At 55.2% G+C, this 15,873-nt stretch overlaps 1 protein-coding gene and 1 non-coding gene across 3 annotated transcripts; one reads left to right on the top strand and one right to left on the bottom strand.

The window, feature by feature from the left end:
* Nucleotides 1-5,851: 5,851 nt before the first annotated feature.
* On the bottom strand, nucleotides 5,852-5,953 carry LOC129018453 (U6 spliceosomal RNA). Its single transcript, XR_008495281.1, has one exon. It is a non-coding gene; the product is annotated as a U6 spliceosomal RNA (small nuclear RNA).
* A 2,453-nt stretch (nucleotides 5,954-8,406) lies between these two features.
* On the top strand, nucleotides 8,407-14,747 carry DLX4 (distal-less homeobox 4). Of its 2 annotated transcripts, none has more exons than XM_054458108.2 (3): nucleotides 8,407-9,543; nucleotides 12,858-13,054; nucleotides 13,486-14,747. In XM_054458108.2, the coding sequence occupies exons 1-3, from the start codon at nucleotides 9,261-9,263 to the stop codon at nucleotides 13,726-13,728; spliced, it is 723 nt and encodes a 240-aa protein (XP_054314083.1). In that variant the 5' UTR covers nucleotides 8,407-9,260; the 3' UTR covers nucleotides 13,729-14,747. The 2 variants fall into 2 exon arrangements, with proteins under 2 accessions (XP_054314083.1, XP_063513195.1); XM_063657125.1 differs by having other exon boundaries at nucleotides 9,496-9,543; nucleotides 11,958-13,054; nucleotides 13,486-14,701.
* The last annotated feature ends 1,126 nt before the right edge of the window (nucleotides 14,748-15,873 follow it).

Here is a 15,873-nt window from a genome sequence, read left to right as displayed (position 1 = left end):
TTGAGACCCTCCACAGTGTGGAACCTCCTGACTCTCAGTCTCAGCTCTTTCCTCACTTTCTTGCCTTTCAGCCAAGTGGATGTGGGCCCTGCACACACCTTTTCTGTGCCTCAGTCTCCTCATTTGTAAAATGGGGATAAGAATAGGATTCTCAGCCAGGCGCGGTGGTTCATGCCTGTAATCCCAGCACTTTGGGAGGCCGAGGCAGGCAGATCACAAGGTCAGGAGATCAAGACCATCCTGGCTAACACAATGAAACCCCGTCTCTACTAAGAATACAAAAAAAAATTAGCCGGGCATGGTGGCGGGTGCCTGGAGTCCCAGCTACTCGGGAGGCTGAGGCAGGAGAATGGCGTGAACCCAGGAGGCAGAGCTTGCAGTGGGTTGAGATCGTACCACTGCACTCCAGCCTGGGTGACAGAGAGAGACTCTATCTCAAAAAAAAAAAAAAAAAAAGAAGAATAGGATTCTTGTGGCCGGGCATGGTGGCTCACGCCTGTAATCCTAGCACTCTGGGAGGCCGAGGCAGGTGGATCACTTGAGATCAGGAGTTCGAGACCAGTCTGGTCAACATGGTGAAGCCCCATCTCTACTAAAAATACAAAATTAGCCAGAAATCACTTGAACCCAGGGCAGAGTTTCAGTGAGCTGAGATCGTGCCACTGCACTGCAGCCTGGGCAACAGAGTGAGACTCCGTCTCAAAAAACAAACAAACAAACAAAAAAACCAACAACAACAACAACAAAAACAAGAGTAGGATTCTCGATTGAGCATAGGAGTTAGAGACCAGTCTGGGCAACATAGTGAGACTTTGTCTGTACAAAAATTTAAAAATTAGCCAGGCATGGTGGCACATGCCTGTAGTCCCAGCTACTTGGGAGGATGAGGCAGGATGATCACTTGAGCCCATGAGGTTGAAGCTACAGTGAGTCATGTGCTTGCCACTGCACTCCAGCCTTGGCAACAGAGTGAGACCCTATCTACAAAAAAAAAAAAAAAAGGACTCTCTTTGCAGGACTATATGAAGATTTCTAAGAAAATGCATGTGGCCGGGCACAATGGCTCACACCTGTAATCCCAGCACTTTGGGAGGCCAAGGCGGGTGAATCACGAGGTCAAGAGATTGAGACCATCCTGGCCGACATGGTGAAACCCAATCTCTACTAAAAATACAAAAATTAGCTGGGCGTGGTGGCAGGTGCCTGTAGTCCCAGCTACTTGGGAGGCTGAGGCAGGAGAATTGCTTAAACCCGGGAGGCAGAGGTTGCAGTGAGCCAAGACTGCGCCACGGCACTCTGACCTGGCAACAGAGCAAGACCTCATCTAAAAAGAAAAAAAAAGAAAGAGAGAGAGAGAGAAAGAAAGAAAGAGGAAGGAAGGAAGGAAAGAAAGAAAGAAAAAGAAAGAAAAGAAGAAAGGAAGAGCAAGTAAAGTATGTCTAGTACGCAAGCCCACAATATTAGCCAGTATTAATATTATTACTTCTCTTACTGACATTTGATAGAGGGCATTCCTCTCCTGGGGTCCCCTCCTCTTCTCAGCCATCTTCAGCCCTTCCTCTGCCCTTGCTGTGTGGTGCTTCTCCAGGTAAGACAACCCCATGGTAGTTAAGAGGGCTAAGCTGGCCTGGGTTCCAGTTCCAGCTTTTAGGCAAGTTATTTGACCTTTCTGTGCCTTGGTTTCCGGTTTCCTCATCTATAAAATGAGGATACTATTGATAGAGTATGTCTTATATTCTTTTTTTCTTTTTGAGATGGAGTCTCGCTCTGTTTCCCAGGCTGGAGTGCAGTGGTGTGATCTTGTCTCACTGCAAGCTCTGCCTCCCGGGTTTACGCCATTCTCCTGCCTCAGTCTCCTGAGTAGCTGGGACTACAGGCACATGCCACCATGCCCGGCTAATTTTTGTATTTTTTTTTTTTTTTTTTTTTTTTTAGTAGAGATGGGGTTTCACTATGTTGGCCAGGCTGGTCTGGAACTCCTGACCTCTTGATCCACCCACCTCGGCCTCCCAAAGTGCTGGGATTACAGGCGTGAGCTACTGCTCCCAGCCAGAGTATGTCTTATATTCTTATAGACAGAGAATGTACCACATACAATTCTTGTGATGATTCAATAAAATGATCCATGTAAGGGCTTAGCAAAGTGCCTGGAGCACAGACAACACTTAAGTGTTTGCTGATATTATCAATATTATTGTGTTACCCAAGGCACAAGGCCTCAGGTCGCCACTGCTCCCCTTCTCCCCTAAAGGCCCTGGGACAGGCTCTGCAAGGTTTCTCAGAGGGGTCTCCAAGAATAGAGCTTTCATCTGGATCCTCTTGTCTACACACCCAGAGATCTGCTACGCTGCCCTCCCACTCTTTCCTGTGGAAAGCACCAGAGGCAGCAGTGCCCCATTGGGTTGACTGGTGGTTGGGAGTGTGGGGCTGAGCTCCCCTTCCTCACTAATTTTGGGGCTCATGCCAGAATTTGGGCTGCAAAGAGCTGTTTTTCCCCAAGGTCCAGCCTGGACAGGTGAGAGTCAGCTCAGAGTCTGGGAGGGGTGTGCAGGGGAGGGGAGAGGCAAACTGACTTGAGAAGATGGAAAGTCTTCAGATCTCAGTTCCCCAACCAGCTTGCACCGCCCTCACCCCACGAAGCTAGTGCAAACCCTCCCCACTTCTCTGCCCATTTTCCTTCCCCCTCACCACGTCCTCCAGCCTTTTCCAGGCAGCAGCTAGTGAACTTCCAGTGTGGGATCATTTTCCAAGGAGAATTAATGGGGGTGATTGACAGCTGAGGGTGGAAGCCAGGCTGGAGGAGGTGCGCGATGCACCACCCCCTCCGTAAACCGCAGAGAGTGGGTCCACGACCTTCCTCTCGGCCAACCACTCCCGCCCCGCCCCCATAGCTGAGCAAGGTGAGGGGGAGGTTTGGGGGAGAGACGGCGGAGGGAGGGTGGGACTGAGTTACCTTTCACCTTACCTCTGCCTACCCTTCCCCCACACCAGGCCTGGGGACCCAAGAGCCTAACACAGGGGTACACAGAGGGAAAGCCTGAGTTTGAGGTTTTTGTAGTTGTGATTATTTTTCTCACATTGAAGGGAAGGGCTATGAGTATGTCTTTGCGCCCACGCGGCCACTCCACTCTCCTCCTCAAGGCAATATTTCCCTCGTTCTCCCAGGCCCAAACCAGCAGAGGTAAGGCTGTCTCCTCCCAGGCTGAGCTGCCCTGATCAGGATTCAGAGACCAGACCTTTTGTTATGAAAGAAAAGCAATCTGGACTTCCAAAGGGTCTGGTTCGGGTGGGGTCACTGCTCAAAAAGTTAAACCAATAACCCCACCCTTGTAGACCCTCCATCAACTCCAGGGGGTCCAGAAGGCAGGTGTGAGTGTGTGTGTGTGTGTGTGTGTTGGGGGGGTGGTTGTGTGTGTACGTGTGGTGGCCGTGTGCTGTGTTTGTTGTGTATGTGTGATGTGGCTGTGTGGTTGCCTATGGAGTACATGCTGAGGCTATTGGGTTGCAGAAGTATACGTCTGTGCATCTGCGCATCTATGTGTTTGTGGTGTTTGTGGTGTGTGTGTCTGTGTGTGTGCGCGCGCGAGCTCTGTGTTGTATTGTGTGCGCCCATGCAAGCATTGTCTTCGATGTTGCCGCTAGAAGAACCTTCCAACTCCCACTACTCCCACCTCCGGCTTTCACCCTGCACCCGGCGATGAAGACGTCGGCGAGACGCCTACTTTCCATGCCTAGGTCTGGAAAGGTCAGAAGATCCCGGCGGAGCTGCCTTCGTTCGGGGCCGGGCAAATTCGTTGCAGCCGGGTTGACCTCAGGGCCTCTCGCCGGCTCGCTATGTTTCCCCGGGGCGCCCTGGCAGGCCAGCCGGCGGTCTGTCAGTCCAGCTCCTGGTGCGGGCGCCTCCTTTCGGTCCACCGGGTCCGGGGCTGGGACACCGAGGGAAAACTTCAGAGCTCCGGGCCACCGAGCATGGAACTTACGCGTCCCCCAGCCCACGCGTCCCCAATCCCGGGGTATTTCCTGCTCCCGCACCCAGCGAAGTTCAGCGTCGCGTGGCTCCCCAGCGGCGCAGCCTGCCTCCAAGACACCCTCAAAACCGCCCCATTTTTGTTAACCGTTTTCTCTCTCTCTGTCTCTCTCTCTCTTCCTCCATCCCCACACCCCGTGTCCCAAGAATTGTTCCTAGTTTTGTTTTTAACATGTTTAGTGTGTGCATAAAACATCCCAGCTAATCTCAAATAGAAGACTTTTCCTGAGCAGAGGCTGAAATTTGCAAGTAATGCAAAGAAGACTCCGGGAGAGCGTCGCCGATGGCGGAGCGGGGGACGGCTGTGGGGAGCCCCACTGCAGTGCTGGGATCGAAGTGGTGCTGACCCCAAAGCCTCTCCCCTCCTCCTCCCCCCCCCACCACCCCCCGAGCTTCTCCAGGGTTATTTGGAAAATGAGGCGGGAACTCCAATCCCTGAGAAAGGGCTCAGGGGAGCACTGAGGTAAGCGCAAATGGAAGCACACGGCCGGGCTGGCCTTGGGCTCAGTAACCAGTCGGCTGCCCGACTTGCGCCAGCACTAAATGCTCGATCAGAAAGAGAAAAAGAGGCGCAATCATTCCAAATTTCAGGAAAAGTCAAATCGGAGAGGGGGGACGCAGGTCTGTTCAGACTGCCCCTTCTCCGGGCCTCGCTGAATGCGGGGGCTCTATCCACAGCGCGCGGGGCCGAGCTCAGGGAGGCTGGGGCGAAGATCTGATTCCTTCCTTCCCGCCGCCAAACCGAATTATTCAGTTTCTTCAACCTGAGTTACTAAGAAAGAAAGGTCCTTCCAAATAAAACTTAAAATCCACTGCGAATGACAACACTATACTAAAAGTTCGTTTTGGGGCCGGTGGGTGGGATGGAGGAGAAAGGGCACGGATAATCCCGGAAGGGCCGCGGAGTGCGGAGGACTATGGTCGCGGTCGAATCTCTGTTCCCCTGGCAGATCCGCGCAGGTGCGGCTCTGAGTGCTGGCTCGGGGTTACAGACCTCGGCGTCCGGCTGCAGGGGCAGACAGAGACCTCCGCTCCTGGGGCGTGCGGTGGGCACCGTATGGAGCCCAGAGACTGTGCCGAGAGCTCTGCGGACTCACCAAGTGTTAGGGGTGCCCGTGATAGACCGCCAGGGAAGGGGCTGGTTCGGAGGGAATTCCCGCTACCGGGAAGGTCGGAACTCGGGGTGATCAAACAAGGAATGCATCCCACCTCCGTGGGTGCTTATGCTGCGCAAGGAATTATTACCGGAGCGGTTGCGATGGCCTTTGCCGGACGACCCAAGAAGAGTAAGCAAACTACAGTCCACCTAGAGGATCAGGTCCAATCCCCGCCCCTTGGCCCAATCCCTAGACCCCCGCGGCGCCGTATCCCCTCCCCCCAACTCTGCACCCCGCGGTCTGTCCCCACGGCATCACCACGGTGCTGGAGTTTTCTGAGCGGGCCCCTTGCGCTAAGCGAGAGGATCTGTGAGAGTTGGGAGAGCCACTTCTGGCTTTTGTGACGATCCCGGGGCCTGAGGTATTGGTAGTGACAGTAGAGAGTTCTCTTTTTTCTTCCTTCTTCCCATCCCTCCTCCTCCCCCCACTTCTTCTTGGTTTTCGTATGGTTTTGGATTTTAGTTTTTGCAATTTGTCATAAAGCAAATGACAAAGGCTTGGAGTTCTTAGTCCAGCTCAGTTTTTTTATCCCTTCTGGGTAAACCAGTCTCAGAGAAGGCAAATGACTGATGCAAAATATCCCAACCAGCAACTTCATGGCTGAACTGGACCAGAACCCAAGCCTCAAGGGTCTCAAGCCAGCCCTCCCTCTTTAAAATTTTTTTTGTAAAATATGGAATGCTTCATAAATTTGCATGTCATCCTGGTGCAAAGGCCATGCTAATCGTCTCTGTATTGGTTCGACTTTTTTTCCTAAGCAAGCATCCTCTCTCCCCTCTGATCCAATACGAGATTACTGTGCTTCCCAGCCCACATCCTCACCATGTCCATCTTTCCTGAGGTTGGTGAGATGAGACTCCTATTGGAGAGGATCCCTCCCTGGGGAGCCTGCTTCTGAGGAGACCCCAGGTTATCCCAAGTAGGTGCCCCAGCCCCACACCCTCTGGAATATGGGAGAAGGGAGCCTTGAAGAAACAGGTGATGATGGAAGGAGATGTTTCCTCATTTGTAAAATGGGGATAATAGTGCCTGGAGTTTCAGCGTGTGTGTGTGTGTGTGTGTGTGTGGATGCACAGGACTTGGACGTTATGAGTGCTTGATAAATTCTAGAGGGCTGCAGAGTATGTCCTGCTGCTGCATAGGGGTGAAGATCCTCTGAGTTCAGAGAAGCCCTGAGATCTTAGAACTTAAGACAAGTATGCACTGGGGATCTCCTGGCTTTGGAGAATGCCCAAAGCCAACTGTGGCAGAACCCTGCCAGAAAACCCATGCCTGTCCTTCTTTCCTAGGTCTGACAAGAAAGGATTCTGTGCATATGGTTCTAAGAGGGAATGTCTTTCCACTTATCCTGTCAATTCCAGCTCAAAAGCACTTCCTTTGGGAAACCCTCCCTCACAGCCAACCCTACCCAAAAAACATTCTCTTCCTTTGATGCGCACCTTTGATGCCATCCCTGGAAACTCTCCTCAGCACTGCTGTAAGGCTGCCTCCATCCCTGTAGAGGAAAATGGTGGCGGTAGAATGAAAGGTTTAGAAGGATATATATCCTCACAGGTTCACAGCTCCAGCTCTAAGGAGATGGTGGCATGGCTAGAATTAAGGAAGAAAGGGAGAAAGGTAGTCCCACATAGAATAAGCATTTCTCTACTGAGCAAACCCTCCACACCCTGTTGGAGGAGAGGGGAGTGGGTTCTCCAGCTGCCCAGAGGAGGAAACTCCCCTGCAAGAGCCCCTTCTTCCTGGCTCCAAGGCTTCAAGATGAAAAGCTCCAAGCCAGGTGCTAGAGTCTCTCCTTGGAAAAACTCACCTCTATCTATTCCACTGGGGAGTCTAGTTTGAAATAGACTTGCTCTTCCTCCTTGCAGGACATCTGACTGAGCTTCAACCACCCCTGCACACCCATTTGATTGATTTTGTCTCTCTAAGGAGGCCTGGGCTCCATTCCCCAGCCAGTGTTTTCTCCTATTCTTCCAGGCTGCTGCCTCCTCCTCCTCCTCATCCTCCTCCTTCTTTTTTTGACATAGAGTCTCACTCTGTCAGTCAGGCTGGAGTGAAGTGGCATGATCTCGACTCACTGCTGCCTTGACCTCCAGGGCTCAAGTGATCCTCCTGCCTCTGTCTCCTGAGTAGCTGGGACTACAGCCATACACCACCATGACCAGCTAATTTTTGTACTTTTTGTAGAGATGAGTCTCCCTATGTTGCCCAGGCTGATCTCGAACTCCTGAGCTCAGCCGATCTGCCTGCCTGGGCCTCCCCAAATGCTGGGATTACCGGCCTGAGCCACCTTGCCTCATCTCTCTTTTTCTTATCACCATCCTCTTCCATCTCCCAATTCTACGAGGGCTACCTTCACTCTGAACGCTAACAATGAGAGCATGTGTGTGTGTACAAACATGAATATGCCTGCCAAGTTGCATAAAGTGGGAACAGGTGTTTGGGTATGCTGGGGAATTTGTGAAGACTGGCAGTTTAGGGATGGAATGATCTCTCCCCTAACATAAGGCATCTTAGATGTGTGTGGACAGGTATTTCTCACAGGGCAGGAACACAAGTATACATTTTATATGCTTGGATCTTCTGTATTTTCGAGTATGTACACCAGTGATTTGACTTGTATACTCATGAATCCATGTAAGAGACAAGTACTAGATAGTGTTTTTACTCAGGGATAGTGCTAATTCATCTTTAGGTATGTAGATGTATACACATGACAGCCTAAACTGTTTGCAGATTTATAAATGAACCTCTCTTTTTATAGAGGAATGCTAGTGTGAACATCAGTGTAGGCACCTCCATGTTGGTATATGTGAGTATACATGTTGTATTTGAATGGAGTCCCTGTGTAGTTGTGTACACGTGTCAATAAATGCTTGTATACGTGGACACGTGTCCATCGAGGCCATGGATACTAATGTTTAGAAGCAAGTCCTGAACACAGCCTGGAAAATGCGCCAGGGAGACTGGCCTGCAGTATTTCCTGTGCCCGCCCAGGAGCCATCCAACTGGACTCATCTCCCACTCCCAGATTTCGTCCGGGTTCAAGCAACACTTCAGCCCCCTGCGGCGCCAGGAAAGGCGGGGCACCGCACAGGCTAAAGCCCAGAGGGCGGATCCCTTCTTCAGCTTCGGGGGCCTGCAAGGAGCTGCGGTGTCGCAACCAAACCCGGGCCCCTGCCGGAAGCGGAAGCCAGCACGCAGGGCGGTGGGGTGCAGCGGCGGCGGTCTCGGCGTGCCGGGCCCAGGGCGCCCCGCGGGGGCGTGCGCGCCACACGCGTGCGGGGCAGGCTGGGCGCCGGGCGGCACCCTCCCAGCCCCGGCGTCTATTTACCAACAAACTGCCGGCGCTCAGCAGCGGCGCATTCCGACGCGCTGACGAAGCGGCTGGCGCTGGCGGTCTGCACTTGACTCCCCTGCAGGTCCACGGCGGCTGGACCAGAATCGACGTGCAGACCCCCGAAATCGGAAGACTGCAAATGCAGATTCCCTGCGTCTCCGCAGCCCCAGGGCCTCTGCCCACCACCCAGCTCCCTGTCCCTCGGGCATTCAGGCTTGCCACCTCTCTAGCATTTCTGCCATTATAACTGAGGTTCCTGGACTGCACCAATCGCTCTGCAACCCCAGCACCTCTCGGAGGAGACCCCGAGATAGACTGGCCTGGAGCGTGCTCACCGCCCCCCTCCCATTTCCCACTTCTCTACAGCGGGCTGTCCCGGGGGGCGGGGCCCGGCTCCAACTCTCCGTGAGGTCACCGCGGGCGGCAGCCAATCCGGGACGTCTAAGAGGGCGGGGCCCCCGTCGGGTCCCGGGAACCGAACCCGATGGAGAGGAGGGGGCCCCCATGGATTTAGGGGGGAGGGGAAAGTCATGGGGGGGCACCCCCCCGGAACCCCTTTCCCAGGCGCGCGTTCTCCGCTGAAAGAGGCTCAGAGAGACACTTTCTCCGGGATCTTAAGTGTGGGGGCTGCTGGCTGGGGGGCCCGTCCGGCCCAACGCCGGAGGCTTGGAAAAGAGAGTTGGCAGCGGGAGCGGACTACGTGCCGGGCCATGGCCCTTCTGCCCGGGCCCTGGCCACAATGACCTCCTTGCCCTGCCCTCTCCCCGGCCGGGACGCCTCCAAAGCTGTCTTCCCAGACCTCGCCCCCGTCCCGTCGGTAGCGGCTGCCTACCCGCTTGGCCTGTCCCCTACAACCGCAGCCTCCCCCAATTTGTCCTACTCCAGGCCGTATGGCCACCTCCTGTCTTACCCCTACACCGAGCCAGCGAACCCTGGAGACTCCTACCTGTCCTGCCAGCAACCCGCGGCGCTCTCTCAGCCCCTCTGCGGACCTGCAGAGCACCCTCAGGAACTCGAGGCAGGTAAGTTCGGCCCTGGCGGCTCTTCCCACCTCTGGGGTTCGGCTCCTGTGCGCCCCTAAACTTCTCCCTCGCCTGGTTGGACGCAGCTAGCGGGATTCAAACCTTCCTTGGATTCCCTGGGATGTGGGAGTGGGGGGGAGGGCGAAGGGATGGGGCGGGAGACGGGGGGGGGGAGGGGCGGGGGAGAGTTGATCTAGGTCTCCTTTCAAAACCGACCTGGTTTCGATTTGCAGTTGTGTAAAGACAGGCGAGAGGGCTCCCCCTCACCCCCCACCTGGAGCAGCGGGGCTGTGTGTACCTGCTAGTAACAGAAAATTGAAGCAATCCAGATGTGGGGATGGGGGCCTAGCCCCTTGGTCAGAATCCCCCCGCCCCCGTCCTGTACTCCCTTCCTGCCCCATTGTCGCCCCTCTCTGCGTTAGTCTTGTCTCAGAAAGCAGTGATCAAGCCAAACACTGAAAAACAGATCAAGTCCTGGTAGGAGGGCTGTAGACATGGAGGCTTATTCTGGGCCCTGTCCTCTCCCTTCCCTGGCCTTAACCACTCTCCTCAGACCAGGCCTGACCTTGACTGGAAGCTGGCCTGGCAGAATCTGGGAGTAGGACTCCTCCATCCATTGTTCTGAGAAGGTAGCCAAAGGCTGGTCAGAAAGTCGCTCATCTCTCCCTGACTACCTCAGCCTTCCAGCCAAAGGAGCAGGCCATCACTGTCATCTCCACTCTTTGGCTTTGGGGTAGGTTAGGCCACAGTTCCCATTGCCTGGAGCAACTCTGAGCTCCTGAGAAAGTGCTCACTGGAAGGCCTCAATGAAGCAGAGAACCTGGCCCATCTTTGGGATCCTGGGCCTTGCAGCTGAGCTGACATACAATGTGGGTATGGCATTGCCCACAATCCCATCTGCACTGGCTCCAGCTTAGCCTCCGGGTCCCTGGACTCTCTGCCTCCATCTAATTGCTCACCCCCTCCTCCTGCAATTGTCTTTGGCAGTCTCTTCCAAGGAGGCACATCCACTAGGTGACTTCACTGGAGTCAGCTCAGGACCAAGACATCTTCCTCCCTTCTCCTGTGACTCTGACATGCTCACAAACCATCAGAGCCAGAAGTGACCCTAGGATTTAGAAGCTCAACTTCTTTGACATATAGATGGGCAAAGCATGCGGCCACGAGCATCGATTTTAGGGAGCTTCTTCCAACCCCCCAAAAAGTAACTGCCTTCTGTGACAGAACTGTGGCTGTCTCTCCTGGGCTGCAGGGAGTGCTTGGAGTGGGCGCAGTTGCAGGGAGGAGTAGTTCTAGTTTCAAATGAATCCCTTTGACTGTCCTTTAGTGTATGCTAATAGGATATGTTTGTGTGTGTTATGTGTTTGGGGACTGGGGTGGGAATACCATGACCTTGTCCTCAGAAGAATTGCTGGCAGTAGGGTTGGTGTTGTCAGTCTTGTCTGAGATCTAAGGACAAGAGTGGAGAGTTCATTTTCTTTAAGGACTTTCCCCCATCCAACGAAAAACCACACACACCCAGATTTCCTTAGAATACATTTCTAGCATTTCTCTACTGGAACTGGTGGGTTTGAGCACTCTAGAGTGGAGGGCATGTGATCGAGAGCTTGGGGTCCTCCTTTTACTTCCACTCTATGTCCACTCCTGCCTTGGGAAAAGGTTTGGCTCCAAGTGAGTGGTGCCACCACCCCGTTGAGCCGTCGGGAGCAGCGGGCCTGGAGGGAGGCCTTGGGGCTCCATGATCGACCCGGGCAGATCCAGTGGTGACTTGCTGGAACTGGGGTAGGGAAAGGCAGCTGTCCGGGAAGGAACTTGGAGGGGGTCTGCTGGGGGAGTTGGGGCGCGGAGGGCTGTGCGAATTCAGCAATCGGGTCGGCCTCAGAGACTCTGCGTCCCCGCTCGAATTGCGCAGTCCACGCAGCCAGAGAGGCGCGGGTGGGCTCTGGGCTGCCAGCAGTGGGGTCGAGGCAGGGGAGGCAGGACAGGCGCGGGCGGGAGCGGAAACCCAACGGTTTTTCTGGGAATTGGTTGAGGCAGGGTCGAGGAGGGAGGATCTCAGAAGCCCGCAGCGCCCGAGGCCACGGGTGAGGGATGCGGGGGAGGTGACGGCAGCTGGTGACCGCGGCTGGCCGAGGGCGGGTACACTGACGTGTGGAGGGTGAGCCCGACTAGGGGAAGAAGGTGGGGGGACGCGGGCGGACACAAGCCGCTCTCTCTAGGCTCAGGTCGGCTGGACAGACCCGCAGGGAATGTGGCGAACGCTGCCCTAAGCCCCCGGGCATTGCGGCTGCTCCATCCGCCCTACTCCTCCCATTGCCTGGGACTTTTCCAGCGTCCCCGTAGAGCCGCGCAGGTTAGGGTGGCTGGCTCGGAAGAACAGAAACCCCTCGGCCCAACCCTCCCCTGTCCCTCAGCATTCTAGGGCTGGGCTGTCCCGCGGCCGAGATTCCTGGAGAGCTAGGCGGGCCAGAGCTGACCAGATCCCCCGCGGCGGCACCGCAGCGCGATCCAGGAGTGGCCCCGCCGGGCTGCGCTGCGCGCTCTTGGAACCCGGGTCACCTTCCCTGCCGCCGGAACCGCTCTGTGCGCGCTGACCAACGAAGGAAGGGGCTGCCCCACGCAGACCCGGCTTCTGGGGGTCCCTGGAAACCCAGCCGGCCACGATGTGGCGGGGGAGAGATGGTCACTTTTCCTGCAGGGTGCGCCTGAGCAGAGGGGCAGCCCGTTACAGTAGGCGAGGCCAGGGCAAACCCGGGGTCACTATCAGCGCTGCGAGACTGGGATTCAAGGTCCTCTCAGCCGGGCCTCTCACCCACCCCGCTGGCCGCAGCCGGAGGCTGCCACGCGGACACCATCTCAAGCCTCTGAGCATTGCTCTTGAGTTCCCACCGCCTGCAATGTCCTTCCTCTGTCATCTCTAGGCCTCGGCTCAGCCCTGGACCTAGCCTTTCTGCCCCGCCCTATCCCAAGCTGGCGCCACCGCCCGGGGCTGAACTCCGACCTCCCACCGCAGGCGCCGCGGTACCCTGGCTGTGGCCCTCGGCGCTTTCTTCCTAGGGTCACAGGACCCATATGAGTGGGAGCTCCCTGGGAGCAGAACTGCGCCTTGTATCACCTGGCGCGGTGAACGTGGGAGTTGAAACGCTCCACGCGGAAGGTAGAGGGCAGGGGCCAAGGGGGCGATCCTGGTGGCTGCGCTTTTTGCTGTTTGCCGCCGACGGCATGCAGACGAGATGCAAATAAGCCTATGAAACTGTCCGTCCTATCCCCTCGCTCCCTCCTCGCCCCCTACACCGTGTTATGCTGCCCACCAGACTCGGAGAAGCCGCGGCTGTCCCCGGAACCCTCAGAGCGGCGCCCTCAGGCCCCGGCCAAAAAGCTCCGCAAGCCGAGGACCATCTACTCCAGCCTGCAGCTGCAGCACCTAAACCAGCGTTTCCAGCACACGCAGTACCTGGCGCTGCCCGAGAGGGCCCAGCTGGCAGCGCAGCTCGGCCTTACCCAGACCCAGGTGGGGCCAGTGTCATCCTTCTCCAGCTCTCACCTTCCCTGGTTCTCTGGGAACTCATCCCCCAGCCCCAGCTGTGAATGACTGATGGATTGGTGCTGTGGCCCTGTTGTCACAGTTCTCCAGGGAATGTTCATAGCTGGCTCTTAGTAAGCCTTGGGGGGAATGTGTTGAAAGGTGTGCATGTATGTGCGGGTCGGGTGGAGTGGGTCAGGAAGAGGAGGGTAGGTCAGACAGGGAGACATGGATACTAGCTCAGAGGCAGGAACTCAGGAGGCTTCTGGGGCTGTGGGGGACTGGAGCAAATGTTCCCAGCTTAGGGAACTGCTGATCTCCCAGGACTGTGCCTGCACCTGGATCCCTTTCCCTTCCTCGCAACTTTTCACACATATCTTCCTCCTGATCTTTCATTCTTTCCCCTTTTCTTCCTGAAGGTAAAGATCTGGTTTCAGAACAAACGCTCCAAGTATAAGAAGCTCCTGAAGCAGAATTCTGGGGGGCAGGAAGGGGACTTTCCTGGGAGGACCTTCTCTGTGTCTCCCTGCTCCCCACCCCTCCCCTCCCTCTGGGATCTACCCAAGGCAGGGACCCTGCCCACCAGTGGCTATGGCAACAGCTTTGGAGCCTGGTATCAGCATCACTCCTCAGATGTCCTGGCTTCGCCTCAGATGATGTGAATCTGGGCAAGGGCGGGTCAGGCCCACAGCCTTCCTGCAAAGCCCAGGACCCAGGCAGTCCACATGCACCCGTTCTGGGCTGGGAGGAAACCAGCTCCAGATGGGTTTTCTCTGGAGGACAAGCAGTTAGAGGAGAAAAAGGAATGGAGCAGAGCCTGTACCCCTAACCCTAACAGCTAAATCAAGGACCTCAGCCTTATATAATCATTGTCCTCACCACTACCATGGACTGGACACCTTCCCTCCAGCTGGACAAAGACTCTGGAGAGAGAGCCATTGGCTGGAGTTGAGACTGTCCCCAGAACCCTTGGTCTTGCCACTCCCCCACTCCTTCTTCCCTCTCTCCCTTTCTCCTCCCCCTGCTTTCTTGAAAAGGACTGAATCGCCACTACAGCCTGGGTGCAAAACCAGCAAGAAACATGGAGTATTTTTTTTTCTTTGTGTGCCTTTGGCCTTGCCCAACTCATTTGTGAGCAAAAGCAGAAGTGGACCACCATCAGCTCCCACCCACCCAGCGATTTTTCCCTGGAGGTCAGCCCGTTACCCCCATAACTGATTTACCTGCTTACCATACTGGGAGGTAGAAGAGATGCAGAGAAATGTGGAATTTATGGACCTATGGGTAATTTATGCTTTCCTCCTAAAAAAAAAAAAAAAAAAGCCCTCTTTCCCACCCTCTCCCCATCTCCCCTTTTTGAATAGATAATGGATCCAATTATCCATATAATTCAATAGGTATTTATTGAGAGGCTCCCTTCTATTCCCCATCCCTAATCCCTAACGAACCCACGGGCACACACTTTTGGAAACCTGGTAAAGTAACACTTGGGGGGAAATGGGGACAAACTGGCTCTCTGGATTAGAGCGGGTATAGACACCCCCAAATAGGTGGGTAGGCCCATTGATTCAGCTCCTTGCAGCTGTCTCTGTTCAAAGGAACTGTGCAGATTTAGAACCAATTGGAGCTTGAGCTTCACACCACCAGCTTCCAGAGATTAAAGTTTGTACAAAACATTGCATTCTGGCTGTGAGATGTGTTTGTTTCCTGACTTGTTGTGGGTAGGGGCTGGTCATGCATCTCTTCTGGCCCATCTGACTCTTCTACCATGGAATTACAGGTATCAGAGGCACTGGATTCTAGATTTGTCTTGGCCACTAACTAGCTCTGTGATTCTGGCTCTGGAATGTTCTAACAATGTCCACAGTTTCATATGCTCCCATGTGAACCCAGGAGATGCTCATGCAGGGTCTGAGTGCTCCTCCCCAGGAGATGCTCTCCTGGCCCAGTTCTGGAGGGAGCCAGGCACCTTACCAGCCCCTAGGCCCCACCTTTAGCCCAGGGAGAGGCCCTGTTCACCTTGAGAGAGGGCACACCCACGGATCCGGTCTAGTCCTACCTGGAGAAGTGTGCTGCTTGGGGGCAGGATGGCCTCAGCTCACCTTGGGGAAGGAGGAGGGGCAGGTCTGAGAAGGAAAACACCAAAAAGAACTGGAATTCTCTTCCATCCAACAAACATTTGGAGACCTTGTGCTCTGCTAGATCCTAGGGATACCATGGTGACTGAAGCAAACAAATGACCAGACGCTGGTGTGGTGAGTTCCAGGCAAAGGAAAACACAGATGGTGGCATGGGTATTGTCAAAGGCCTCCAATCCAGCCTGGGCCAGAGGGGTCAGTGCTGGGTGAGAAGGGCGGGGGGCCTGGGGAGCAGCAGGACCTTACAGACTCCTGGCCACCACACCCCACTGGACTACACAGCACCACCCCTGCTCCCACCAGGATCAGCAGGATAAGGAACGCCTTGGGAGAGGAGCTGAGGACAAGGGTGGCAGAATAATTCAGGGAATCCAGCCCAGCATGGCCTGAGGGGCTGGGGGAGGGGCCTCCAAATCCAGGCAAAAAGCTTCCAAGTTGAGCTTCCCTCTGACTGCCTAGACCTGTTCCCAGACACTGCAAACTCGGTGCCTGTCCCAGTCTGAAAAGCCCACTCAGACACTTCCAGCCAACCTCTGCAGGCCAGAGAGAAGCCCAAATTGGAGTCACGTGTAGGGCAGAGGGGTATGAAATCCCCCAGCTCGTGATGCCTACAGTCGGTTCCTCCTCAGCCCGTGTTCCTCACCCTGTGCTGGGTCAGTGACCACCCCT

The sequence above is a fragment of the Pongo pygmaeus genome, chromosome 19 (assembly GCF_028885625.2).
Source record: "Pongo pygmaeus isolate AG05252 chromosome 19, NHGRI_mPonPyg2-v2.0_pri, whole genome shotgun sequence".
In the NCBI taxonomy this organism is placed as follows: Eukaryota; Metazoa; Chordata; class Mammalia; order Primates; family Hominidae; genus Pongo; species Pongo pygmaeus.
This window is presented reverse-complemented; position numbering and strand designations above follow the sequence as displayed.